General features: G+C 38.5%; 5 protein-coding genes across 11 annotated transcripts in view; 4 read left to right on the top strand and 1 right to left on the bottom strand.

Annotated features, from left to right (window-relative positions):
• The window catches only part of Samuel (SAM-motif ubiquitously expressed punctatedly localized protein), a 52,983-nt gene extending 50,100 nt beyond the window's left edge, over nt 1-2,883 (top strand). For all 5 annotated transcript variants that reach the window (XM_065483545.1, XM_065483521.1, XM_065483513.1 and 2 more), the window contains one exon: nt 1,351-2,883. In XM_065483545.1, coding sequence (XP_065339617.1) covers nt 1,351-1,659 — 309 coding nt within the window. In that variant the 3' untranslated portion in view covers nt 1,660-2,883. The remainder of the gene's footprint in view (nt 1-1,350) is intronic.
• A 2,863-nt stretch (nt 2,884-5,746) lies between these two features.
• Nucleotides 5,747-7,437, top strand: LOC135946431 (ribokinase-like). Of its 2 annotated transcripts, XM_065494649.1 has the most exons (8): nt 5,747-5,931; nt 6,000-6,094; nt 6,151-6,283; nt 6,339-6,465; nt 6,548-6,718; nt 6,768-6,859; nt 6,918-7,106; nt 7,160-7,437. In XM_065494649.1, exons 2-8 carry the CDS (start codon nt 6,021-6,023, stop codon nt 7,334-7,336), a joined length of 963 nt encoding a protein of 320 aa, XP_065350721.1. In that variant the 5' UTR covers nt 5,747-5,931; nt 6,000-6,020; the 3' UTR covers nt 7,337-7,437. The 2 variants fall into 2 exon arrangements, with proteins under 2 accessions (XP_065350721.1, XP_065350713.1); XM_065494641.1 differs by having other exon boundaries at nt 5,747-6,094.
• Nucleotides 7,377-11,409, bottom strand: Ccdc85 (coiled-coil domain-containing protein 85). Its single transcript, XM_065494630.1, has 6 exons — nt 10,572-11,409; nt 9,677-9,898; nt 9,380-9,620; nt 8,103-8,242; nt 7,837-8,049; nt 7,377-7,777 (listed from the first exon to the last, which is right to left on the bottom strand). Exons 1-6 carry the CDS (start codon nt 11,061-11,063, stop codon nt 7,730-7,732), a joined length of 1,356 nt encoding a protein of 451 aa, XP_065350702.1. The 5' UTR covers nt 11,064-11,409; the 3' UTR covers nt 7,377-7,729.
• An 856-nt stretch (nt 11,410-12,265) lies between these two features.
• VhaSFD (V-type proton ATPase subunit VhaSFD) lies at nt 12,266-16,860 on the top strand. Of its 2 annotated transcripts, XM_065496473.1 has the most exons (11): nt 12,266-12,470; nt 12,655-12,736; nt 12,786-12,978; nt 13,350-13,568; nt 13,878-13,982; nt 14,094-14,299; nt 15,293-15,377; nt 15,435-15,613; nt 15,792-16,019; nt 16,075-16,188; nt 16,355-16,860. In XM_065496473.1, the coding sequence occupies exons 1-11, from the start codon at nt 12,410-12,412 to the stop codon at nt 16,413-16,415; spliced, it is 1,533 nt and encodes a 510-aa protein (XP_065352545.1). In that variant the 5' UTR covers nt 12,266-12,409; the 3' UTR covers nt 16,416-16,860. The 2 variants fall into 2 exon arrangements, with proteins under 2 accessions (XP_065352545.1, XP_065352554.1); XM_065496482.1 differs by lacking the exon at nt 13,878-13,982.
• A 555-nt stretch (nt 16,861-17,415) lies between these two features.
• LOC135945079 (uncharacterized) lies at nt 17,416-19,246 on the top strand. Its single transcript, XM_065492495.1, has 8 exons — nt 17,416-17,527; nt 17,588-17,636; nt 17,686-17,774; nt 17,831-17,855; nt 17,954-18,015; nt 18,076-18,181; nt 18,832-18,976; nt 19,037-19,246. Exons 1-8 carry the CDS (start codon nt 17,426-17,428, stop codon nt 19,185-19,187), a joined length of 729 nt encoding a protein of 242 aa, XP_065348567.1. The 5' UTR covers nt 17,416-17,425; the 3' UTR covers nt 19,188-19,246.
• Nucleotides 19,247-24,402: the final 5,156 nt, after the last annotated feature.

The following is a 24,402-nucleotide window of genomic DNA, read 5'->3' as shown; positions in this document are numbered from 1 at the left end:
AAACCCACTGCGCTCACAATCAGAGGAGACGAGAACACACGTATGAATTACGTGAAAGAATGGAAATGAGATCAGCACGATCAAACACGAGCGATTTTTTTTGTGTAATATTTTATTGTTCAACTCTGCACCATCAAGGACTTCTGCTTTTGTCATTTGTACAAATTGAATCACTTAATGTCAATTAAGTTGAATTCTTAACAATACAGACGGTTTCAAAAATATGTAGAGCTTTTTTAGTTTCCGAGGCCACTGGGCCCAAATCAAACATGCTGCTTCGATCGTTCAAGATAAAACTTCGTAAAATACAAGTATAACCAAAACTCTTATGGATCAGTGCGTCAAAAGATTATTCAATGTAATTAATCGTTTTTTCAATATTTTTTTTAACTCTGTTGCATTTTTTTTACTTTGCAAAAATTAACAAGACAAGTATAATAAAAGAATTGATAGCTTATTACTGACTGGCAGAACTATATAGGTCCAATGCTTTCAACGCACTAGACAAAAACACAGAAAAATTAAAAAACTTATTATTCAGTGAAAACAAATCAGTAACAGTGGAAAGTTTTTCTATAATTTATTTCTGATTGTGAGGGACATTAAGCGTTATTAACGAAAAACAAGATATGAACCAAATTTTTCCGAAAAGGAGAACTTCCCAGAAGTGTAAAATGTAATGTATCGACATCGACACTCTTTTACTATTTCTAAATTTGTTTTCAATCAGTATAGTTATCAGCCTTGTTAGATAAGGCTTAAAAATATGCAACGAAATCTAAAAACGGTAAAAACAAACACATTTTATAGAAATTTCTTTGAGTTTTATTAAAGTATTTGCTTGACAAGGCCTACAATTAACAAAATTTTGCATTGTTGACTAGAGCAATTAAAGTACATAGTTCATTGAGTTTACTGTTCGTGAAATTTGTCTACATTTTGTCCTCCGCGATGTGCAGTAATGAGACCAGGACCAAAGAGAGTTAAATTTCAGAATTTGCCAAATTTCTCGAAAAATGTTACGGCTTGACTATGATTCTTTGGCTTTATTTTGATCCCTCTCGTCGCAATCTATCCAATGGTGTGCAAATTCGGAGTAAAATAGTCCTCAATTGTGAAATAAATTGTGATTTTACAATAAAGAGACAATTGATAATGCTCACCGCTAGATTAGCATGCAAAATTTGAGCCGATTTTCTCAAAAATGTAATTGACAGCCCGGGAAATCATTTTCCTCCTTTTTAGGGAGTATTTCAAGTAATGGAAAAAGGATTTTTCCACAAATTTCCAGCGAAGCTTTTATAAATTGCAACCGCTGAAAAATAAAAATGTATTTTGATTGTGTTTCAGGTGTTCAGGGAGCAGTCGATCGACGGCTCGGCGTTGCCACTCTTGACCGAAGAACACCTCACCAACAGCCTGGGTCTGAAACTGGGTCCAGCGCTGAAGCTGCGGGCGACGATCGCGCGGCGCCTCGGCCACTGCGCCTCCTGCCTCCACTGCGTACACTGCCACGGTGGCGGCAGCACCGGCGGCGGCGCCGCCTCCCCGACCGCCTCCATCACGCAGGCCGCGGCCCCGTCGCCACGACAGTCGGCGTCGCCGCAAGCGCCGTCGACGCCACGGGCGCCGAGCGCCGGGCCCAGTTCTGCCTCATGAGGCGCCAACCGCGCGGTGTACATTGCTCAAGAATTTATATTGTTGCGTCTGAAATGCGTGTTTGCGTTTGTTTGCTTGTTTTGTTCGTTTTGGCGCCTCGGGAACCGCGTGAGATCTCCTCCACGTATTCGGCGTAATCTTTGTTTTGCGCGCGCGGGACTGCTGCAGGGAGTTTTTGAGCTGATTCCTTCGCTCCGTTTGTTTGCTTAATATGAGACGACGATTATGCGGTTTTGGACTAAACCAAAGGAAAATCGATGCAAATTGGGAGATTTTGTGGGCCAAATCGTGATTGTAAAGGCTCCTGTGGCGATCTTGAGTTTTCTGTATCGAGGAATGAGTTCAAACAGACCTGACTGTAAGTCTGGTTCGAAAAAGAGTACTACTTCAAACTATTTGAAGATGTTACAGTTCCGTAGAAAAAATAATGAACAGTATTCACTCGCTTTTTGATATAAAAGGCAAATATTATTTTTTTTAATTCTGATTAAACTAAACATCAGCTAAACAGGATGAGGTTCTGTGGCAGAAATTGGAATTTCTTCCAGCGTGTGAGTTGCATGATTTGCAGCAAGATTAAGCCTAGCTTAAGTACTGACTAGAGTGATTGAAATAGTATACGGACATGATGTTAAATGCATAGATTTCACAATTTATTGTAAAGCAAAGTTAGTTAGGTATGCAGTTTGAAATCAGTGAAGTGTAAAAATTATTCACTATTATACACTCCTTTGGAATACATTAAATTATACATAGTGCCTATATGCTTGCTACGGCGAGGCAGAGAGAACAATCAGCACATCTGTGATAACAAAACCACACACGTAACACGACATTGAAACGTTTGTTGAAAATTCATTTGTGCATGTTTAAGATATATACACGTGTTTGCCGTTATCTGTGTCCAAATTGTGCAATATGTAAATCGGATCAATTTATCTTTAGATAAATAGGAAGAAAGAACAACAGGAGTTTTTGTAGTTGACAGAGATTTATAACTTTTGTTGTGGAGGTGCTAAATAGCTGAAGTTGCGTGTAAAGAGAACACTTATTTATTGACCTCTATGAAGAGCTTTTATGTTATTTACATTTAAAAAGAAGGATGAATGTTCAGGAAACACTGAGTGCATTTTCGTGTCGAAAGAGAGTAGATTGTGCTTTGGAAATATTGTTATTTGGTAACTATTTTGATTTCAATAAACGTGAATTCAATATAATTATTAAGATCGTGCGTTTCGTTCCCATTTTGGCAGAATATCCTATTTTATCGAAATGATAAAGGTTTATGTTGGCCCGGCAGCTCTCCTAATGAACAAACTAGCGATACTTTTTTATTTATCGGCCATAAACGCGCGGCGAGAGACGCGCCTCTTTATATACCAGAGCAGGAGAGGTTAAAACAATTTTTGACCGGTGCGCATTTCATCGTCTGCCGAGCTGAACTCATAAAATCAACTTAATTTCGCTCCGAAATGCCAGATTATCCGGGACGGCGGGGCAATGATAATCTCGTGTTCGTTGCCAGTTTTATGCAGAGCGGCGCCGAAATACTGTATTCTCGAATTCTACATTGCGTGGTAATTGCCTGTGCTTTTCGGCGGCGGTCATCCAAGGAAGGAGGAAAAATTTGTGGAGCGTGAAGAAGACGGAGCACATGCAGCAGCAGCAGCTCGGAATTATAATTCGAATTAAGCAAGTTGGAGGCAATAAACTCGGCCGCTCTCGGTCCGGAGATGTTATTAAAATTAGGAAAAGCGGCAGACATTCACTCTCGCGAGCCAACGAGCAGATGAATTAGTGTCGTCACATGCCGCTTGCTTTAATTATTGCGACTTGCTCGAGTGTTCATAATTAGGGCCACTCGCATTTCACTCGCTTTGTGCGCCACGAACCGCTGAATAATTGCCAATGACTAGATTGCCGGACAATAATAACGCTCACATCGTCCAGTGGCACAAGCTTGACCGCTAATTTGCGCGTCCAATTATACTGGTATATTTTTAGCCAAACAGACCCAGAGAAATTGTCTGCATGCCGTGAGTGTGCTTTTTATTCGTTCCAACCGCTTCCTTGGCACTTCTACTGGAATATATTTTTATTTTTATCTCATTAAAAATGGTTAATTTTTTTTATATTCGCATACCGTCGTGGTATTTGTACTTTTTTATTTTAAATTAAAGGGCCCCTATTACGGATTAAGGAATTTTTTGCCTATTTATCTCCATTTTTCTAATAATAGCTCAACATTGAGGTTTGAATTATTCTACGTGATTCCATCCTTAATGACATTCCTCAGTTTGAATAAATTGTCCTTTCCCATTGCTAATATAGTGACTAAAATAGCTCTCGAGAGTAACTAAGAGTGCTCCAGGTCACAAAGGAACGACTTTTTCTGCTCTTCTTTATGCTCACTTGATTGAAGAACTCGAAGAACTGTATAAATTTCCTCTTCGAGAAGTCAGTTTGTGCTCACATTGATTTTTGAGCTGAGATTTAGATTTTATCCGATGCATTACTTGCTGTACAGGCCAACAATTAAGAACATTTTGCATTATTGACCAAAGCAAGTAGTTCATTGAGTTTATTGTTTGTGAAATTTAGCAACAGTTTATCAATACAATGTGCAATAATGAAAACATGACCGATTAAATTTCAGATTTTGCCTAATTGCTTGAAAAATTAATTTACTGTGTTTGTTTGATTTCGATCCGCCCTCTCGCCGCAATCCATCTAATAGTGTGCGAATTTTGAGGAAATGTTCTCTAAATTTTGAAGTAAATTTTTTAGTTGGGAGACAGTGAGATTGATTTTTAGCAGGCAAACTTTTGAGACGATTTTCTTAAAAATGTAAACGGCAACCTGGGAAATTTTAATACTTTTTCACATATTTAGATATCATTTCAAGTGAAGAAAAAATAGTTTTTCACAAATTTTTTCTGTAAAGTTCTTTTATACACACAAAATGCAATGACAACAACACAAGCCTTTTTACTTTTCCTTAGAGTAACGTTTCTCAAATGAAATAATGAAGCAAAGGGTCGCATCTGCGATTTTCTCTTCAGAATTTGGAAGGCGAGTGAGCTCTATGGAAATGAAGCCATCAGCGGCGCTAATAACCTCTCACTCCGGGACGCGCGGCGACCACAGCTCGGGCAGTCGTAAACGTCTAATAAGTTATAGCCGGGCCGCGCGATAAGCCACTCCAGCAGCCGAAGCGAGGGAGCGGTTCTTTCGCCTTTATTTACGACTCACTGACTAAATGTTTTTCAAAGGAGTGACGCGAGTAATGCGGGCAGTCGTAACATCATCAAAAAAGGTCCACCTAGTCCTGCTCCTCAGGTAGTTTCGATATCAAAACACAGAGCACGACGGACGGACGGACGCCACACCTTCCTGCTGAGATCGCCCTTCTCTACAAGAATTTTCGGTCCATGCTGGGAACGACTAAATTTAGTTGGTCTATCTGATTGTGACGGCAGAAGTGGTGTAAAAATGGATCGTGAAATTTCTTTGCATTTCAAGGTTGAAGATTGAAATAAATAAAAATGTTATAATATATTGTCCAGGCCCGGTTTATCTAAAAATATTGTTTTTTTATTAATAAATTGAACTATTAAGACCATTACGACTTTGAATTTGCTATTTTTACGGGTTTTGCTATTAACTATGTGCCGGTGAAAATGTTGAAAATTTTCTGAGATAAATTTTTAAACTGATAATATATGCTGCAAAAAAATGGACGATGAGTATTTTAGTTATGCTTCTCGCATTACCAGACGGTTAAGCAAGTTGCATACACCATCCGAATTCAGGCTCAGAAGACTCTTTAAAATCTCCCTAGATGTCATACAAGTACAGGAGCTTCAGGGTCGAGCGGTATTTTTCAGAGTACCGATTCATCTCAGGTTACACTTTTGCTTTTCGATAAAGCGTCTCAAGTGGTTACATAGTAAATAATAAATGGTCGCAATGATCTTCTCATTGGAAATATCGGTTTTTAAATCCCATCTCGGGCCCTCTTGTCGCAAAATTCTCTGCCTTTAAAATAAAAATAGCACAATATTACTGCTTAGGCAGTTACAAGCTATATATTATATTTTTAATTTTGTGTTGCCAAGCTCTGTTGATTATAACAGTTCGAATAGTGAAAATCATAAACAACTTTATTGTTGTTTCTATATAGTTGCGCAGCGTGATTGTGAAAAAGATTTTTCATAAATAGAGTTGCTCCAACTTAATTGTATTCTGGTGAACTCCGGGCGCCGAGATAAGGTAAAGACGAACGAACGATTCAAATCGATAAGGAACGTCTAGAAGTCAGAATTTGCCATCTGTTGCAGTGATATTATAATACTTGAGACATGCCAAGAGTCAGAAGCAAAATGACAGACGCTCGAATTGTGGTTGTTGGCTCCTGTATGATAGATTTATCATGGTTGGTAATGTTTTCCAAATTTTAAATAATTTTCAATATATTTTCCTCCAAAATAGTTTTGCTGAACGTATCCCGAAACCTGGAGAGACGATCATTGGCGACAGTTTCAACATAGGACATGGAGGGAAAGGAGCAAACCAAGCTGTTGCAGCTTCCAAACTGGGGGCTAACGTTACCTTCATTGCCAGAGTAACGCTCTTAACTACCCTTAATATGTAAATAATTTATGGGGAATCTCTATCAGCTTGGAGATGATTATTTCGGAAAAGAGTACCTCAAGTCATTTGAAGATGTTAAAATCGATACCAAATTTATCAAACTCATTGAAGGACAGCCAAGTGGAGTTGCTCAAATTACAGTTTCTAAATGCGGTATGATAAGTGCATAATTTTCCTCCTCAATCTTCGTGTTGATGTATTGAGTTTTTCTTAACAAGAACGTTTTGATCTTCAGGTGAGAACCAAATTGTGATTATTCCTGGGGCCAACAATTTCCTGAAGAAGGAAGATGTAAGTGCTGCAAGCGTTATAATTAAATCAGCAAAAGTTGTGGTTTGTCAACTGGAGACAGATGTAGATCTGGTTACTGAATCAGCCAAAATATTGAAACAAAACTCTGAAAATGGTTAGTGGAATGCTTGTTTATTTCGACCATTAATCTGTCTTACTTTCAGGATTGCTAATTTTGAATGCGGCGCCTGCTAAAAGTGACCTGCCGGATGAGGTGCTAAAATGCTGCGATATCCTGTGTGTGAATGAGACTGAGGTGACTTGTAACACGATCGCTAACAATCCGTCTTGAAACTAACATAATAAAATGCTAGGCAACTGCAATTCTCAATGAAGAACTAGTAACAGTCGCAGATGCAGAGAGGGCAGTCTCAAAATTGATCGAGAAGGGTTGCAAAGCCGTCATAGTCACTCTGGGAAGTCAGGGAGCAGTTTACGGAGATAAGAAATCTGCAGGAACAATCCACGCTCTGGCTCCAAAAGTTGATGCTGTTGACACCACGGTATATCAATTCAAATTTAACCAGATGAGCGATTTATTGAAGAAATGGTGTAGGGAGCCGGAGATTCTTTCATTGGAGCTTTGGCATTCTACCTTGCAAACAAACCAGAGTTACCAATGCTGGAGATTTTGAAGCGATCGTGTGATATAGCAGCTATTTCGGTGCAAAAGAAGGGCACACAGGCCAGCTTTCCATTTAAAAATGAGCTTGACGAGAAATTCTTCAAGTGAAACCACACCAAAGGATAGTTATGCATTTAAAAAACTCAAATTTGTATTTGAAAAATATATATTACCCTGCTAAAATAAATATACAAATATACGTATGAAAATATTTCTTTAAATCTGCTACGCATTTTTCATACAGTTCAAAAAAATAAGTTCTTCTCAGGCAATTTAGGCAAGAATATTTTGATCGTGTTATCTAATATATGTCCACAACCAATCACAACATATCAGATACTGGGCAAGAGTATTTAAGTATAATATAAGTTCAATAACTTAGTAATTGCATGTCTCGGTAATACTGATAATGCGGAAGCACGCTTTGAGATAACTTACTTAAACAATTGCACTTCTGTTTACAAAATTGTCATGGATACTTCTTCCATAACAGTACGATATTTATCGCCTGTTCATCGGTGGAGCCTCTTCCAGTTTCCTCCATACAACCTGCAAATATATAAAAAGTTAAAACAAATTTCTGGTATTAAAGCACGTGAAAAACTTGCATTGCACATTTCCCGAACAAGCGCTTTCTCGCCATCATCGAGCTCAGCTTGGGTCTGGGGATCTGGCACAGTTACCACTGGAGTATTTTGGGGTGGGGGTGGTGGAGGAGGTGCTGCTGCTGGTTGCACAGCTGCGTTGGCATTGTTTCGTTCGAGTTGCTCTCGAACTTGGAGAACTTGCAAAGCGTGCACCACCGCTTCTGGCCTTGATTGCTGCAACCAGAGGATTAGCTTTTTAAGGTTTAAAAGCTCGTGTGAAAAAGTACCTCCATTGGAAGAGTTCGTGGTGGAGCTGGAGCACTTTGGTCTGTAGAACCAGGCACTAATCTTGTTTGAAGGGCTCTCCTTTCATCCTCCAGTTGCACAACTCGTTGTTCCAAGCTGCGAATGTAGCCAACGAGCTGATCTGATTGACAGAAAACACATCAAGTCAGAGAAGAAGCAAATTCATTTAATCTGTTTTTGTATTTAAAATTGTCAGTTAGTCTCTTGCTAAGGAAAATAGTAATTAATAAATAATTTTGTGGCACGAAAAAGTGATTAAGGACTAGCAGCAGAGCTGCAAAAGGATAAATTTGTGATGTTAGGAGGAAGAAAGCACAGAAATTTTGGCTTTGTAGAATTTTTGTTACAGGAAATGCCAGTTGTGGGGTTGTCAATTTAGAGTTGCTCATTTTCAGCGATCGCCGATTCTTAATTATCTGGCCATGAACTTTGTTTTGTAGGTTAAGTACTGCTGATGAGGCTCAAGGGACCAAAACAGCTGTCTTAGTTTATTTGCTTCTGCGTCGAGCCATTGCAAAATCATTTTAATTGGTTACCTGCTCCAAAATCCAAACAGAATAACTGGCAAGAGTAAATAAGAATTAAACTAGTAAAAACTCTAATGCTACCCCATTTTGATTATGGTGATATCGTGTTCTGTAACCTTAGCGCGGAGCAACTGAATAAGCTGCAAGTTTTACAGAACAACCTCATGAGGTATATATTTGACGTCAAACGCGGGCAAAACTTGTCATCTTTGTATAAAAAGTGTCGTATCTTAAAGATTACAGACAGACGTCAATTGCATGTATTAACACAAACACATAAGATTTTGTACAATAATTGCCCTGAATATTTAAAATGTTATGTTACCCCCATGCGCGATGTTGACTTGATAGGCAGGTCCAGAGCTCATCGATTGAGGCTTCTGGCTCCGCGTGTAAATGTTACTGTGCCTGAACAGTGCTTCCAAGTGCAGTGCTATCGTCATTGGAATAGTCTTTCACCAAATTTGTGTATGAACGAGAATTCAAGTGCATTTAAGAAGAAAATTGAAGAAGCAATATTCTCAAGCTACCATTAATTATTACTTCCTTCCAAATGTTGTTCCTACATAATTGTATCATTACTTTATGGATGTGTGCTGATTTGGGGCAGAGTTGCCCTGTCAGCCCATAATAAACTTAAAAATTTTGAAACTAAATTTAATAAATTCCACTAGTAAAATTTGCATAATTTATTTTAAAGGACGCTGGCATAGACGAAACTCTTTATTTACCATTGAAAGTGTTTCTTTGTCTAGTTATGCTGTCCTCCATAAGTCTATCTCTGCTTTCTGATCTGTGGATGAACTGAGCGCCCGTATTTGCGTTTGGAACTGCAGGCATGTTGGGTTCATCGGCATTAGTGCTTGAACTGCTGCCATCACCGTCGTCCCTGGTTCCAGGACGAAGAGACGCTCCGCAAGAGGGACAGTTGGTCTGGCTGTTCCGCTCCTCGTCCAGGTACAAGCACAACTCCTGGAATTTGAACCATTGTAACCAGAATGGAGAGAGAAGGGGGTAAAAAGGCATGCCTTCAGCTCAAGGTTGTCTCTGATTAACTCATGTTGTCTGTTGTCGAGTTCCCGAAGCTTGCCTTGATAGGAAGAGACCTCCTGTCGCATGACACTGGCGGTATACCGGCCAAATCGCTGCCATTCTCGAGCCAGCTTCCTCCCCTTCTGCCTGTCGTCGTCAAGAAAGCAGCACAGATCTCTTAGCTCCTGATTGTCATCTTGCAGACGTCGAGCAAAATCCTGTCCAAAGCCATTGAGTTAATGAGATTGTTACAAAATTTTCTAATCTTAACAAAAATTTTTTCAAATTGATAATATGTATTGACAAATTACATAAGGGGCACGAGTTTGGCTTTATAATTAAGGTGATATGAGTGCTAGATCATAAATTAATCAATTTTTGAAAGCTGATAACATTTTTTCTAATTATTTAATATGCTGGCAAATATTTTACCCTGTCAAATTTCCCGGAAAAGCCGTTTGAAAAGACAATTCAAACGTACCAGGGAATGCACCCCGCAAAATATTTAATGGAACTTACAAAAATTAAAATCTACAACTACATATATCCTAAGCCATTACATTCTGTATCCGATTTTTCCATAACACTTTTCTGCCAGAAATTTGAGTAAAAATCGTTAACTTTTACAAAAAGTATAATTTTTTAAATTGTAAATCATTCGAAATAAATGTGTCACGTCTTTAGAAAATCGACCAATTTTAGAAAAATTAATTTTGGCAATTTGAAATATCTCAAAATTGTGACCTTATTAAGCTTGGATTTAGCGAACTATTAATAACGGGAGCTATGTATTCTTTTGGTAAACTGTCATATTATACCAAACACAATCGAATTGTAGCGATAAATCCATTTTTTGGATTTAGAGGTGCATATATTTCTCTTGTTAATTACCTGAGCAGATCGCAGTTCATTAGCAGTTGTCTGAAAACGAGTGCTGGCGTCCTGGGCCCACTGATTATGCTCCGACTGCAGCCTGGCCATTTCAGACTCGGCCGCGCGGACAATGCGGAGCAACTCCTGAGGCGGTCGGTGCAGAAGCTCATCGTCTGGCATGGGCCTCCACATCGGTCTGTCCACGTTGAGGAGCTGGCCGTTGAGCGCGCCAGGTCGCACCAAAAGGTCGTCCGAAGCCCTCTTGGTCATGATGCCCCTGCTCGGACTCACAGGACGAATTATTTCATCCTGCTGAAGAGGGCCAGTGGAGGCAGGACGCGCGGTCACTTCTTTGATTTTGCTTTGCTTTCTGTTGTCGATGTGATGCACTGGTGGCGGAGGGGCGGCGGGCCCACCTGCGGGCGGCTTGGTGGGCTGTGGAGGCGGCTGGTACTTGGGTGGGCCCATTTCGGGCCCCTTCACTTGCCTCTTCGGCAACATAGTCGTCATCACCTGGCGGCGGGCATGGGTCTCCCGATGGCGACTCGTGCGTAAAACCTGATTTTCGCACCTGCTTTAAATGCCAAACATCAACAGGTAGTCCAATATGGCGCAGATTGGAGCTCAAATCAGTGCAGTGGTCGTGATTTTATAGCGATGCACAAGGCGAACACGAATTTTGGTCTAACCCAGAAGGCAAACACTTGCGATGTGCAAAAGGAAAATTTCACACCGAGCTCCGTGCGTTGGGTGAAACGTAACGGTGAACGTAAGCTTGCGTGCTCCTTTCGGACCGAGATTTGACCGCTTTGTCGTCTCTTGACCCACAAAGCAGACAAACACACAGCCGTCTCGAGAAAATTTCTTGATGCTCATTGGCCGAGATTCTTCAACGATGGCCAATTGTATCACAAAATTGCTAGAACTTACTTTTGCATGGCGCGAATCCTATAAAAATAAAAAGCAAAGCAAAAAGCAATACATATAAGATAAATAATTTATTTATCTTATAATTTATTTATCTTATTATTTATTCTGATTTTTCTACAAAATGATAAACCGTATAATGTATGATATAATATATATGTAGTTTAATTATTTCGATTTTTGGAAAAAATAGTAATTATAATAATAATTATTAATTATAATATATTAGTATTGTGCTTAATTTTCATCAAACCTTATTCTACTCACAACCAATATAAATATCATAAATATCTCAAAAATTATTATTTTATAAATCTGAATTTTTTTGTATAATTTTCCTACTTTATAAAAATAGCTAATGCAAAATAAATCAATTTAAATTTAATAAATAGTTACGACCTCTCATATTCATTTCGCTTTCATCTTTACATAATCTATTTTGAACATTTTTTAAGTTAAGAAGAATTTTAACCGCAAAAGGGGGATTTTTCGAATTAAAATAGATTGACGAACTATCAAGAAGACGAGAGAATAGACTAGAATAATTTTAAAATAAACAAAAAAACAAGAATTTTTGGTAACCAAGACACCGTCACATTTTATTATTATTCCGTTACATAATAGATGAATCCAACTTCGCCAGACAACATCACGACAGAGAGAACACAGAACTGCACAGAATCTTAGTCAGTGGTTTTTGACAGAGGACCAGAGGAGTAAATTTTGGTATGTTGGTAACTTGAAGATTGGGACACACTGCGACTGCGTTATGTTGGCTAAAAGTCACGCAGCAGTCACACTTCGCCCAGCCCCCTTTTCAGCTGCTAGCCACAGAAAATCAATCGTCAGAAGAGATATTCCGTTTTTCGGCAATACTAAAAAATTAGAAGCGTGATTGTGAAGTGTGTTGCTGTGAGTGACGAGTCGAGATGTCGTCTAATCAGCAAAACGAAAGAGGCAAGATCCCGTCTCTTCCCGACGAGAAAATCGGTAAATTGTGTGTCCATCTGTTAACATACGCTGATGCTCCAGCAGCTACATATGTCACAAGAATGTGCTATATTTCAATTAACAGTATTATTCTAATCTTTTCGCACATATTTCAAATGCAAAAGTTCAGTCAGCAATAATAGCTGCGTATGTATTGTAATTTTCTTTTTCTCCCAATTTCTAGACATGTTGGCCGCGACGAGTGTCCTGCAACAGCAGGCATCCGAAATCCGGCAGCAGCGAGTAAATTGGCAATCCTACCAACAGTATGCCAGTCTTTTCACCCTTATATCACTACATATCTATGCATATCAGGTCCCAGATGATTTCAAACGAAGATTACACGTTCATCGTCGCCCTGGACAACGCAACTGATGGCAGGGCCCGAGAGGAACTTCTTAAGAGCCAGCGCGGTCAGTGCGCCAAGACCTTCCTCAGCCTCCTGGGACATGTTTCCAAGGATACTACCATCCAGTACATTCTTGTCATGCTGGACGATCTTCTGCAGGTAAAACCAAACAGTTTTTGAGATGATTGTCCCAAACATGTTTCTTATTATTAATAATAATTAGTACTTGAAAATATTAGTTAAAAATTGTCCTCTCTTAGAATTTAGATATTAAAAATGTATAGTACTTAAATATTGCTCAATTTAAAGCCATAACATCTTGGAGCCAATGTTTCTTGAGTAAAAATCCGCCTCAAAATCGATATTTTACCCTTGTGGCTGGCTGAAGCAGATCTGTTACTTTTCTACTACAAGGTCTACTGCACAGTTTTGTCTTTCACCTCTTGATTATTTCATAGAAATTGTTATTTTAAAAGTCAAAGCAACGGCTGCGCCAAAGGAAACCTATCAATTTAAATTCTAATGTTCAGGAGGATCGAAGCCGTGTCGAAATCTTCAGAGAGCACTCTGCCCGCAAAAGGGAGTCCCTGTGGAGCCCTTTCCTCAACATGCTGAACAGGCCTGATGGCTTCATTGTCAACATGACGTCCAGGATTGTTGCCAAGCTGGCCTGTTGGAGCGTCGAGCCAATGGAGCGTTCAGACCTGCAGTTCTACCTCACCTGGCTGAAAGATGAACTCCAGAAACAGGTAAATTGATAATCGCTGTGAAATTTAAGGGAACTTGCTTGGGTAGTGGATTTATATATTGCATGTTTTTTCCACTTTCAGGGTGTAGATGAATATTATGTTATGTATTTCTGATCTATCTAGGTGTTGTTTCGAGCTGTCGTAGTGCAGGAACTCTATTGTAGCCTTAAAAACCTTTTACAGAAAATCTTTTATCATAATTAGCGCCTTGCATGCCAATCGTTTCTATTTAGTGCCGGTGTAACTAACATTGGAGTAAATGTTACAAAATTCAAGCATTATTTTCTAATCCCATTTATTTTTAACCAGACTGACAATGTTTCGGAATTGATCGAGTCTGCTGACAACATCAACCTTGCTCCTTCCAGCGACGATCACATTAGCCATGATGCAGTTGGCTATGAAATAACCTTGGTTTGCTATAGAATAGTCCCCTAGCTAGTCCAATTGAAGAATTTCAGATATTAATTTTAATTATTGCTCCATCCCATCGTTAAAAAGCAGCTAACATGATTCCATTTGCAGGGCAATGATTACATCCAGAGCGTGGCCAGGTGCCTGCAAATGCTGCTGCGCCACGATGAATACCGCAAGGCTTTCATCGCCGTCGACGGCGTCACCACCCTGCTTTCAGTCCTCTCCTCCCGGCAGAACTTCCAGATCCAGTACCAGCTTATCTTCTGCCTCTGGGTCCTGACTTTCAACCCTGAAATGGCCGGACGCATGAACAGGTAACAAAATTTCAACGTCATTAAAAAAATTCTGGTAAAAATGTATTTTGACTGTTTGATATTTTTAATTTAAGACTGAAAACTGATAATTATTATATTTATACGATCTTATTTTCTTGTTAATTTTGTTCATTTATTCATTAGGAGCTAGTCGACAATTGTTTAAACTTAAAAGCATGATTGGTGCGTTCGCCGGGACGCAAATTGCTCGGGAATCCCGGTATTTTCAGGAGATAAATTGCTAACAGGGAGCCATGGTCGAGATGGGAGCGGGAATTCATGGGAACAAAGTCAAATTTTATATTCACAACTCACTTTCAATTTTCCTGAAATAATTCAAAATAATTGTGAGGAGGGTTTTGCTATTTTACGACATTTAGGTTTGGTAACTTTATTTACAGGGTTAACCTCAATTTGAGAAGTTAATGCTATAATATATCTTTTTTATCATTCACTTAACTAAAAATGTCACAGAACTTTCTTTCATTAACATGTTGTGTTATCCGCTCTGGTTCTTGGCTCTTGCAATTTTAAAATCGAGAGTTCCTGCAATAATGCAATTTTTAGGTTGTTTTGTTTGGTAATCTCACTGATACAAAATCGACTTTCATTACGTAACAGTTAACGTGGCCCAGTAAAAATGCCTTTGTGAATATTTAATCTTTCAACCTTAAGTATATAGTGTTTAACTTCAACAACACAGAATAATAGTATTGTACGTTTGTATTTGTAAATATGCGAGCTTTGAATAAATTTAAAAACACACGGTATCTACTTTTGATTTTTAAAATTTTTGCAGCAATAATGATAACGGGAACGGAAGGAATTGGGATCGGGAATCCCCGGGAAAAATACTTGATAGGGCCACCAGGACATTCCGGTAAAAGGAAATATTTTCTGGAGAAAAAAAATTTGCTCCTGAAGAACGCACCTTCTAGTCTGCAAGAACCTTCCTCGCTTTTTTCACACATAACCTTGATTTTTGTTTGACAGATACAATGTTATCCCGATCCTGGCTGATATTCTGAGCGATTCGGTGAAAGAAAAGGTCACTCGCATCATTCTTGCTGTGTACAGGGTAAAATAATGCCAAAATTTCTTATGCTAACATGAAAACTTAATCTGCTTAATTTAGAATTTGATTGAGAAGCCCGAAGACAATGCCATCTCAAAGGAAAACTGCGTTGCTATGGTGCATTGCAAAGTGCTCAAGCAACTCAGCATTCTGGAACAGCGCAAATTCGACGACGAAGACATCCAGAGCGACATTGAGTTCCTAAACGAGAAGCTGCATAACTCTGTTCAGGATCTCAGGTATTTTTTTTTTTTTTAAGTAGATGTCTCAGCCAACCGCACTGCGCTGCGCCAGCCGGCAAATTTTTAGTCACGGCAGCCGCCGCTAGGCTTAGCCGGTCCCTCCAGCCGCAGCCTTTAATCTTGCGGCTGAGTCCTCCAAAAAATCATTCAATCTCACTATTTAATTTATCTATAGTTCCTTTGATGAATACGCAACCGAACTCAAGTCTGGAAGGCTTGAGTGGAGCCCTGTGCACAAGTCTGCCAAGTTCTGGCGTGAGAATGCTGGTCGCCTTAATGAAAAGAATTATGAGCTTCTGCACATTTTGATCAAAATCCTCGAAACGAGCCGCGATCCACTGAAGCTCAGCGTGGCGAGCTTTGACATCGGCGAATACGTCAGACACTATCCCAGAGGCAAAAAGTAGGTGCTACCTGTACACCTAACACAAGCTAATATAATGTGCTTTAATTTTCAGCATTATTGAGCAGCTGGGTGCAAAGCAGCTTGTGATGCAGCTTCTCGGCCACGAGGACTACAATGTTCGCTACGAAGCCCTCCTGGCTGTCCAAAAATTGATGGTTCACAACTGGTAAGTTTAAAAACCCTTTTCTTTGCTCGCTGCAGTAGCTAGAACCATCTCATTTAATATTTTAGCAAGACATTTAATTAGCATCGCCACTGACATTGTATGAACATTTTAATATTATTCCATTAGTTTTTTGTTCAGTTTAATTCTAAAAGTCAACAATTTTTAGGGAATATCTCGGCAAACAATTGGAGAAAGAACAAGGACAGTCGGGCGGAGTCAAGGCATAAACTGTCTTAATTAGTTTTCTATCATCCATCAGTATTTGGTGTAGAATGTTAATTTCTTTATCTTGCTAAGTACTTGAGTGGAAAAAACAGATATTCAAATTTGGTGCCATCTGCCAAATTCTGTAAATAAATTGTAAACTATATCAAGATTCCCAATGTTGAATATATTGAATATAAATTGTACAATACCTATTACTGTGAGTAAATGTTGATTATGAGAACCATTCCAGCAATGTGATCGCGAATACATAATTTTATTTTCGTTAATACTATGTTGAACAAATATATATTTCTTGAAATTTTGTTTTGAAAGACAAGTCTAGGAATGTGGAAAATAATTTAGAAATCCAGTTAGTAAAGTGGTGTATGTATGGTCTAGCCAAATGTTAACTGCTGATTCTGTTGAAATGTACCACTAATTAAATAAAACTCTTGTTGTGCATTATTAATGACTCTCATTTCTGACCACTTACATTGAAGCAAAGGTTTCAAACCTTATTTATTCTTTTTCTTTAAGTTTTTCCAATTAATTTACTACTAAGCAAGTAAGGCAACCAGCTTCTTATAAATCATAGAAATCTTTCATAACGTTCAAGATTTTCATTTTAATTTTAGAAATATCTGAAGGGACAGTTCATGCTTTGAAATTAACACACAATGATGATAGGTTGTCGTGATTTATTTTGAAGGAACGACTAATTATTGAAACATTAAAAAAAACTTTAAAACAAAGATATAAAGTAAAAATATTGCTATTGTCTATTGTTCGAGCGGAGAAGAGTTAAAAAATTAGCTCTTTACATTATTTGTTGGATATTATTTTCAAATCTACTGCAATGGCATTAGCTGACCAGGGTGGCCCCTCAGTCTCTGTAAATTATGCAACCGTGATGCTTGGATGCTCCGCATGTTGCATACGCGATAGCGCCAAGGGGATCAATCGTGTTGGGCACTCTGGTATATTGTAGAGGGGCTCCCTCTGGCGAGAGCTCCGTTTCCTCGCTGCGGATATGAAAATTCGGGAATGTGAGAGTGCGGGCGGATGCGCTAACGTGGCTCCTGCTGGCAAAATGAGGATTCTGCTATGTTTGCTCTTTAGCTCTTTGACAATGGTAACAAATCGCACGATATTAGAGGGGTTGTAATCTCAAATTTCATATGACATGCTTCAGATCAGAGCACAAATGCCTTGGGAAATTCCGTCGTTGCCGGAGGATTCTGGTAAAACTAGGTTTGGTTTTAACAATTAATTGCATACTTTTGAGAATAGATGAGGACGTCAATCGAAACGAGTTTGAATGCTACGCAAAGTGCTTCAACATTTTTCCAAGCTCAACCACCAAGGAAAATAACAATACTGTAAAGAGTTTTATTTTTCCACAAAGGGTTTAAATAATTAATAACTAATGATATAGATAACAAAATTATGCGAGAGAAAAGGTACTGCTGCAATGAGTAATATTATTGTAGTGCAATTACCTATTTTTCCTCTATTCTTTTTTTGGCACGTGGTTAACTCAGATAATTACCTTACTTAGTGAAAGACATGCGGCTGCTGCGGGTCGCCTCAACGCGGATGTATATCTCAAAAATGGCGATGGTGTGAATATATTATAACAACAGCTTCAAATACATAGGTGCTGTTACTTTGTTTTTACAGTCTTGGTACCAAGCTTACAGCTTTTGCCGGAGGTACAACATGAATCTAGTGCCGATTTTAAACTCGCAAGTTGAAGGAGCACTAACGCGTATCATCATTAAGCACGGTAAAAATTGTTCTTCGTGTCATTTCCGCTACATTTCAAAATCTGAGAGTGAGCGAATAGAATTTAATTGATTAATTTCAATTTCTAAATGTGGTCGGACAATAACATCATAATTCATACTGTCTCTTTTTTGCCTCTCGTATTTGAACTGCTGCGAGTCTACAAAGGCTGGTTCATTACTGTGCATTGTCAGGTGAAATCCGATCCCAATTAGTGAGGAAGAATGAAAAGGTCTGTGTACCATTCTGTAGTTGATTGGCTGGCTGGACCAGAAGTTGCCGATGGGGTGTATTTTTCTGCCCTCCCATTAATTACTGCTCTAATTAGACAGCCAATTTGATGAACAGAGTTTCATCCCTTCAGAGACCAGTGTGCATTTGGTCTTTGACGGGTTCGTGTTTACGCCTCACTCTATTGGCACTACACGGGTCTCTACTTAAGGTAGGTTTGGATTTTTTTAAATGATTCGCAGACAACCACAAAAACTAAGTCATTAGAAAGGGAGACGTGTTTTCAATTAAATGTTTGTAACTAACAATAATAATTTAATGACTTTGCAACAGTAATGAAACAAGTATTGTAGACGGCGTGATCGTGTTATGAGTTGACGAGAAAAAACAATTCCTATCATTATTTGAATGCTTCTAAAGGTCAAGACGGCGAAGGTTTTTGGGTTGGAGCTACTGATTTGGCACAGGACAACCGATTCTACTGGGTGGTTGCCGGATTCGATTTTGACAAGACCAGCATCAAATTTGTGAATGCCGCTGATAAGGGTGATTGCGGAGAGTTAAGGTCAATTAATTTAGCCCGTACATTTAAATATAGCAGCACAATGACTTAAAAAATTATTAGGATCGTGGAGAGAAATGATGTTGAAGACACTGACTGGATGAGGTCTGATTGCGCACTTGCCAAACGGTTTGTTTGCAGCTTTCCAACGGCCTGCATAGTGCAAAATGGAACATCCTCCAATGAACCGACTCAAATAAAAAGAACTAAGTAAAAACTTAGGATCATATCTCGATATTTAAAAAATATTGAATAAATATAGCTAAACTTTTATTGGGCAGATATATTCGTTTCAAATGAATCTAGAACGCCATATTATGTTACATGTTGAATCGCAAGAAACATATTTTGTATTGTTTCATGGCCATTGATGCTACTATTCGACAGGTCACATGAACGTATATAGAAATTAATAATTCTAAAAATAGATCCTTATTGTTTAAGTGGTTTATATGTAACACACAAACGCTCTTGGATATAAATCAATAAAGCAGAGAGACAATACAAAAGGGTGTGTATGCATATTTTTGCATCTCTCGCGATGCCAGGAGTCAGCGAAAAAAACGTGGCGCCCCTGCAATCCCTTCACTCAAGCGGCCATGCAATTAACAATAAAAGTCGTTCAGGGGCGAGAAGTATGAAACACGAAAACCGCTGAAATGCTCACACTCGGTGGAGATGCAGACCTTTTGTGGTCCGCCGATGGACGGTCATTGCCGCGGCTACTACGTGACCTACATTTCGAGGGCCTCATTTTGCTGCTCCAGCGCTCTGCCGCTCGTCCACGCAGTTTTTCATTTTTTGCCTTAACTGAAAATAGGAAAAGAGTGGTGGATTGATAATAGACGCGTCACACTGCTACATTTGAACTGCTTACAAATACTTAAACAGGGGGAGCAGTAGAGTAAAATCATTATACTATTAAGAATTTGATTGGATCATTTTAAAACTATTAACAAAAATCATTCGCTCCCAGAAAAAAACCATCTGAAAAACTCCCAGCTTTGGGAATTTTCAGCTAATTAGGAATGCTGTAAAAATCTACAAAACATTTTGCACCATCCATTATTTTTTTGCATTTAAAATTCAAATGTGCAATATCACAGCGCGTAATTAACAGAGTCATTTCATGAATATTCACACCGAGGGATGCCTTTAAATTCTTCTAGCGCTCATATTCGTATTTGAGAAATAATTTTCCGTGATCTGTGGCGGGGCCGACTGCATTAAATTTGTGGCTTTTGGCTGATTGATTGTGTGCTTCGGAGTGTAAAACGAAAAGCTGCGTGTGTTAGGGAATAGGGGCGAAGGTTAGGAATTAGTTGCGCGTATGCCGCCGGAGCGAATTGTGGTTGCGCATTCCGCCGAATTTGCATACGCACCGAATAAATCCACCCGATATGAGTCACGTGTGTGCATGTCCGGACAGGACGGTCAGAGACCTGACCAGCTCGGCACTCGCCGCACAACTTTCAGCCGCCGGGTGTCAACTCTGTAGTTTATAGCCATATAATTATTACGCTCCTTCCTCGAGGGAAATAATTAACAACAAAAAAACGTATGTACACTCTTTTTTTGTTCACAAAAATTCGGGGAAATATGATTGGAATCCCGCTTAACGTTTTTTTAGATCTTTCCATAGTAAAAGCAGCATAATGTTATAAGAAACCGAGCAGAAATATGCATTTTCCGAGCAAGTGTGGGTGACAGAACGTCAATATCATAGACGTCACTGTAAAATGTGACTTTTAATATTAACTTAACGCGGAAAGGAAATATAATGTAGATATTGCTGGGAATCTAGACAGCGAACGGACAAACAGACTATATTATTTGTTAGCAATCAAAACTCACAATGAAATGCTCTAACATATTTTAATAGTTTTATATTATTTGCGATTGCACCTACCAAACTCAAGGTAAAACGGTAATTTATCTCTTCTTTGCAGAAGTAACAAAGTTTTGATGAAAAGCTGCACGGTTTTTTAATATTTGTCAAATGAGCCTCTTAAGAAGAGAGAATGTGCTTTTCAAAGGCCGAAATTCTAAAAAAAATCAAATATTTTTCCCTGTGAGTCAAAAGTAAAGGGACAATTGCTCAGCAAATCTTTCCATTACACATATTACTAACTTAAAAGGCAAAAATATAGCTCTTGGCAGGAGAGACAATCTCGAAATTTTGGTGGTTCATATGGAACTACAGATGGCACACGATATTTTATGAACAAAACATAAAATAACCAGGAGTATTTACGCTCAAAACTGGCGTCCGAAATTATTTTGCATTTTTATTCAAACCTTTTGGCCTGAGAGCCAACCATACAAGCTCCTTTGAAAGGTACAAGGGACGTGTTAGGGCTGCGGCTCTGCGAACTTAGGCGGCTTTATGACGAAAAATAACCTACCCGGCCCAAGTATTGATCATTGGTCGAAAGCATTTTCGTGCCAACTAAATCAACGGGAGGATCAACATGATTGCAAAGAACTCAATAACAAGAAAGCCAGACTTTTTATTTACAGCGTGTTAAATTGATGTTGATTATTGGGTGACTCTTACATCTCTTATATCTTTGGGGGACAGAAGAGGGTTGAAATGATGAAGACCGATGAATTCAGATTGACAAATTTGGTTGGTGTATTAGGTTACAGTTGCAAATCCGATCGGATACTTAAATCAAGTACAAGAACTGAAATGGTTTACAATAATAAGTGATAAATTCTTTTGCTAACTGACTGTTGGACTCACCCCTTTGAATCGGGTTCTGCACAATTAAACGAATCACGTCAGCACCGTGTGGCTGACGGACGAAAACTAAATTCTTATTTTAAAATCATCTTTCTGCTGTTAAACAATAATGCAAAATTACAATAGTTCAAACCGCCGACAATTGTTGGCTTCCAACAAAAAGCAGGACCGCGTTGTTGTACCGCTACATACAGTATATCTAATAAAAAAATCGTACATCTAACTGTTACGTGAACCTTAGGTTTCAACGGTTTAACAAGCAATTTATTACTAATCCAGATATTTTACTGTCTTTTTAATCCATGAGTAGTAATGCCCAATCCTTGTGTAGCTCATCGGGAGAGAATCGGGGCACTGTTGATATTGGCTTAGAATTCCAACCAACGTAGGTTGGCCTTCTGTAGGGAAATGATACATTACCGGACCACCAGCGTCACCCTAAAACAAAAATGAAAAAGGATTTTAGTTAAAATCTATTTTGTTTTTAAAATGTTTAATCCTCGGCGATCAGAAAATAGCAGTTTATATTTCTAAATGAAAATCTCACATAGCAAAATCCCTTGGTGCCATCTTTGGTGTCTAAACATGAAGTCATTGCGGGATACGCAATATATGTCTGAGCCGTTAGCTGATTGCAGATATTTTTAGGTAGTTGCATCAAATTCACGGATCGAACGGTGGTGTGAATCGTGGTGCTCCCGTCAGCTGGGCCCCAACCAGCGGTAGTCAAAATTAAGTTGTCCAATTTTGCTGTTGTTCTCTTCAATATCCTGACAGAGCGTACAGGCCCTAATTAAAATTGGAAATGCTAAATTAATATTCAGCATAATCTGAGTGCATGCTTTTATTTACTTTGCATCAGAGTGAGTTTTAAAAATTGGATCAAATATCGAATTGATTTGACGGGCATGCCCTTAATATAGCATAGCAAGAAGATTATTTTGTATTTTGTTTAAAAAAATACTTTGTTTATTTTTAATTGACTGTTAATTTGATTCACCTGTACTAAGGAATACTGGGTGGAGCAGCCGGACGATAGCAACATCATGTATTTGTAGATTCCTTCTGTACTTTGGGTGAATAATCGCTCGACCAACTGAAATTTGGGCCGCTGCATCTTTAGGGTCCATAACCCCGGAAACGATCTTTATGGATGCCGCTCTAAATTGGAAATTCTGTCAGTTAAACATCTAGAAAAGGTTATATATTGAAAATATAATTTACAATACTACACATTGGGCTGCTGTCAAGACGTGATTCGCGTTCAGAATCACTCCCCCGCAGGACTGTGTGGAGACGAAGTCTCTCAGCAATGATTCAATGTAAACCAAGAAAGGAAATTGACCAAGGATATCTGTCGTGCCTCCCAGAATTCGAGCCGAGTGCGGCAGTAAAGATGAATTGGACGTAACCTGCTTTAAATTATGGATTACAAAAAATACGAAAAATATTGGTAGCTTTTACTGCCAAAATTTTATTGGATTTGATTTGCGTATGGCCTAAAAATCATTAAGTCAGGTAATTGGCAACCCCGTTATAGTTGGCAAGCGCTGCAAAAATGAGGCAACCCAAATTCATTATAATTATTATCATTATTTTTTGACTTCAAAAAATACTTTAAAACTATTTTTAATTGGTGAATTTGGTTTAGCAATTTTAGCATACCCGAGTCTGACGGCAGCAAAAATTTAAATATCAATTAAAATTTAAATTCATGCTACTCTTCGCTAGAATCGTAGAAACAGGTTTGCAAAAATAGCCAATTTAAGGAGTTTAATGAATATCTCGAATTAGAATTCAAAACGGTATTTTTTCTTATGCGTGCTTAAAAAATGAAGTAAAAAATTGGACAGCTTTCCTTTCATAGCTGAAGGAAACGGCTATTTTTTCATTCTACAGTTTGCATACTGACTCTTTACCATGCAAATCGATAACGACTGTCAAAATTTTCAAACGAGAGGATTTATTTGTAAAAGAATCGCTTCACTAAATTTACTGACCATTTTATTCTCGGCTGCGCAACCAATGAAGAGGCTTGCAATGAGGAAAGATGTTTGTACGAGGCAGGGAGGCATGCTGCACGAGAAACACACTTGAAGCAGCTCACGACTCTGAACAAGAGCCGCAGGATAGAACATCTTTTTTTTTCTGCAATCGATGAAACTCGAAGTTTGTTTCGCGGTCGCTTATCCTCTAGGCAGATCAGTGCCCTCTGTCAGAGAGCGTCGTTTTTTTGTGAGCAATAAATTTTGGGATTATTTGTCCAGATGGCCTGTCAGGCTTTTAAAAATAAAACTTGTTCCTCTCCACAACTAAAAATAATACAATAATGATAACGGGAACATCTCTAAATATAGGGTTCAGGTAGATGGACTTGTGCACTTCAGCCACCAATCCGATTAGGTAAATAAATTGTATTATTTATATAATTATTGCAAATTTTTTTTAAATAATTTTACTATGCTATACAGTGTAGCATTATAAAATTGTTTTAAATAATTCTCTTTCAATATATTTTATTCTAAAAAGCATTTATAGATGTTACAACTAAAACATTTTTATTTTTATGCCATGAATTTTGCTGATAAGGCCTGCGGAATATGCAGTAAAAGAGTGTTATATTTAATTTTTTCTTTCAAAATTTAACGTAAAGCTGTCCATCCTGAATTTATTCACGCAGAAC

This window comes from Cloeon dipterum, chromosome 1 (assembly GCF_949628265.1).
Source record: "Cloeon dipterum chromosome 1, ieCloDipt1.1, whole genome shotgun sequence".
Taxonomy (NCBI): Eukaryota; Metazoa; Arthropoda; class Insecta; order Ephemeroptera; family Baetidae; genus Cloeon; species Cloeon dipterum.
This window is presented reverse-complemented; position numbering and strand designations above follow the sequence as displayed.

Excerpts from the sequence above, each read along its gene's own strand:
- LOC135945079 (XM_065492495.1), top strand. The coding sequence starts at position 17,426 with ATGAAAATTCGGGAATGTGAGAGTGCGGGCGGATGCGCTAACGTGGCT. Across the intron at positions 17,775-17,830 it reads CCAAGGAAAATAACAATACT|ATAACAAAATTATGCGAGAG; the intron begins GTAAAGAGTTTT and ends CTAATGATATAG. Across the intron at positions 18,182-18,831 it reads GCGTATCATCATTAAGCACG|GTCAAGACGGCGAAGGTTTT; the intron begins GTAAAAATTGTT and ends ATGCTTCTAAAG.
- VhaSFD (XM_065496473.1), top strand. The coding sequence starts at position 12,410 with ATGTCGTCTAATCAGCAAAACGAAAGAGGCAAGATCCCGTCTCTTCCC. Across the intron at positions 13,983-14,093 it reads TTGGCTATGAAATAACCTTG|GGCAATGATTACATCCAGAG; the intron begins GTTTGCTATAGA and ends TTCCATTTGCAG. Across the intron at positions 15,378-15,434 it reads TCATTCTTGCTGTGTACAGG|AATTTGATTGAGAAGCCCGA; the intron begins GTAAAATAATGC and ends TGCTTAATTTAG.
- LOC135946431 (XM_065494649.1), top strand. The coding sequence starts at position 6,021 with ATGCCAAGAGTCAGAAGCAAAATGACAGACGCTCGAATTGTGGTTGTT. Across the intron at positions 6,466-6,547 it reads AATTACAGTTTCTAAATGCG|GTGAGAACCAAATTGTGATT; the intron begins GTATGATAAGTG and ends TTTGATCTTCAG. Across the intron at positions 6,719-6,767 it reads GAAACAAAACTCTGAAAATG|GATTGCTAATTTTGAATGCG; the intron begins GTTAGTGGAATG and ends TCTTACTTTCAG.
- Ccdc85 (XM_065494630.1), bottom strand. The coding sequence starts at position 11,063 with ATGACGACTATGTTGCCGAAGAGGCAAGTGAAGGGGCCCGAAATGGGC. Across the intron at positions 9,899-10,571 it reads ATGAACTGCGATCTGCTCAG|GATTTTGCTCGACGTCTGCA; the intron begins GTAATTAACAAG and ends GGCTTTGGACAG. Across the intron at positions 8,050-8,102 it reads CACGAACTCTTCCAATGGAG|CAATCAAGGCCAGAAGCGGT; the intron begins GTACTTTTTCAC and ends CTCTGGTTGCAG.